The sequence below is a fragment of the Bactrocera tryoni genome, unplaced genomic scaffold (assembly GCF_016617805.1).
Source record: "Bactrocera tryoni isolate S06 unplaced genomic scaffold, CSIRO_BtryS06_freeze2 scaffold_61, whole genome shotgun sequence".
Classification (NCBI taxonomy): Eukaryota; Metazoa; Arthropoda; class Insecta; order Diptera; family Tephritidae; genus Bactrocera; species Bactrocera tryoni.
In genome coordinates, this window is record NW_024396282.1 from 74,914 (window position 1) to 77,241 (window position 2,328).

General features: G+C 34.4%; 1 protein-coding gene across 1 annotated transcript; it reads right to left on the reverse strand.

The window, feature by feature from the left end:
• Nucleotides 1-1,137: 1,137 nt before the first annotated feature.
• Nucleotides 1,138-2,043, reverse strand: LOC120781329 (myb-related transcription factor, partner of profilin-like). Its single transcript, XM_040113526.1, has 3 exons — nucleotides 1,899-2,043; nucleotides 1,641-1,827; nucleotides 1,138-1,588 (listed from the first exon to the last, which is right to left on the reverse strand). The coding sequence occupies exons 1-3, from the start codon at nucleotides 1,907-1,909 to the stop codon at nucleotides 1,190-1,192; spliced, it is 597 nt and encodes a 198-aa protein (XP_039969460.1). The 5' UTR covers nucleotides 1,910-2,043; the 3' UTR covers nucleotides 1,138-1,189.
• Between the last annotated feature and the right edge of the window lie 285 nt (nucleotides 2,044-2,328).

The window sequence follows — 2,328 nt, forward strand, 5'->3', positions numbered from 1 at the left end:
AACAAACACCTCTATCTAAACAGAAAAGGATTTTTTAGCATAAATGCAATGATTGTGAGTTTTTATGAATTTAAAACAGTAAAATTAGTATAAAAATTTTATTGTATGTTTATTACAGGCTTGTGATCATGATATGAATATCCGTTTTGTGGATGCTAGATATGCTGGTTCTACATACGATTCGTTCGTATGGAACAATAGTTCTCTAAAGGCATGTTTAGAGGCAGCGCATCAAAACGGAGATAAGAACTCTATTTATTTAGGTATTCGGAATATTTGACTACTGCGCAAGTTTAATCCTGACATATGAATATTGAAAGCAATAATATATTTGCAGGTGACTCCGGATACCCACTAAGCTCTTATTTATTAACACCTTTCCGTCATGCAGAATCTGGTACCAGGGAGTCAATTTTTAACAAGAAGAACGCGAAAGCGAGAAATGTTGTTGAACGTACGATTGAAGTTTTGAAATGCCGTTTCAGATGTCTTCTGAGTGATAGAAAAATGCGCTACGATCCTGCTAAGGTAACATCCTTTATTAATATATGCTGCGCCTTGCACAACATTTGTAAAAAATTTAGAATCGGTGATCCAGAGGAGGCTGAAACCTTCTTTGATGCCGTTGTACCATTGGAACCAATTAATGAAAATGGCAATGGTTCACCAGGAGAGCGCCGCAGAAGACAAATTGCTGATGCTTTGATGTAAATGAAACTATCCCGACTTCAGTGAATAATATATTGCATTCTTTTATTTTATTCAATACTTTGAAATTCAATATTACATAGATAATAAATATATAAAAATTACAAAAACTACATGCTTTTAAATTAAATTAAAAAAATCACAGATTCAATTCCGTCACTTACAATAATAAAGTAAAAATAAATTCATCACATGTTTTCTTAAAAAAAAATATCAATTCAAGTTAAAATATGAAATAAAAAAAATCATCACATTCTTATGAAATAAACTATAAACTAAATTCAATCTATTTACAAGCACCCTATTTACCCTATTTTTTTTGCATTTTTAATTTTAAAATTTGTAGTTTTATTTCCATCTTTTCTCTATGTCTTTTTTTTTCTCTAAATTTTCTTCCTTCTTCCTTTCTTCTTTAATTTTCATTAATTTAATTTCTTCCTGTTTCAATTCATATATTTTTCTTGTATACCTTGCAACTTCATCAATTTTTTTTTTCCATTCTTGCCATTTTGTTGGAAAGATTGTCTTGGACTTCGGCTTGCTTTTCCAACGCTTTCATCCGAATTACTTCACGTTCCTCCACTGTCATTCTATGACGGCTGCTTGAGGATTGCGAAGCCAAATCCATGGCTCGTTGTGTTTCCTCGGTCGTGCGCTCTTCTGGCTGAATTTCTCTACAATTTACCGCACTTTCTATTTCATTAGAGCCATATGCCAAGCCTGTAGGATGTACAGCCGCCTGAAGGTGAAGAAGCTCATCCACACTTTGCTCCAATGGAGATAAACTTTGCTGAGCATAAGGTCCTCCTCCTGTGGCAACAGTTTCGCGTCGGTTTGTCGCTATTTTTTTTTTTAGTTTCTGTTTATAATCCAACCAAGCCTAAATGCTACACATAAGTAACTTCAACCAAACAAATTAATTAAATTTTTACCTTATTCCACTCGCGCCCGTTTCGCAATGGTGGACGAATGGCATTGAGTTCGGAAGCGAACAGGTCCCATTGCTCTGCCCTGCTTTTCTTTGTCGCTCCAAAATTCCCCATTCCTCTGGCGACGTCCGGATTATTTTCCATTAACGCAACCAATTTTTGGAATTGCTGCGTTGTTGTACGTTTTGTTCTAGAAGTATCGTTTTGTTAAATATAATTAAATAATTACAATTGCTCAAATAAAGATCAAAATTTACTTACGTCCTTTCCATTTCAAATAGCGAATAAAAAATGCATTCGTTAAATTTTGACAGTAATGTCGAAGCGAATGCCGTTTTTTCGCCAGCGGCAATACCAGAAATTTATTTTCGCCACTCGTTCGCCATTTTCTGGCGAATTCGTTACAGATTCGCAACTTACAATTCGCCACGGCGAAACTCGCCAAAATTTTCATTACTTTCGCAAGTGACAATACCCGCCTATATTTTGCTAGCAAATAACGAAGTTGCAAACCGAAAGTTTCTTTCTACAGCAGTACATGTATGCATTGCCCTTGAACTTACTGAGCAAGGAGTAATTTATTAACAAGTAAGAATTGAAAATAATTTTTATAACAAATTGTATTTAACATTTCCATTTGTGGCAGGCCACTTTGTCAAAAACATACGACAAATAAAACAATAATGATAAC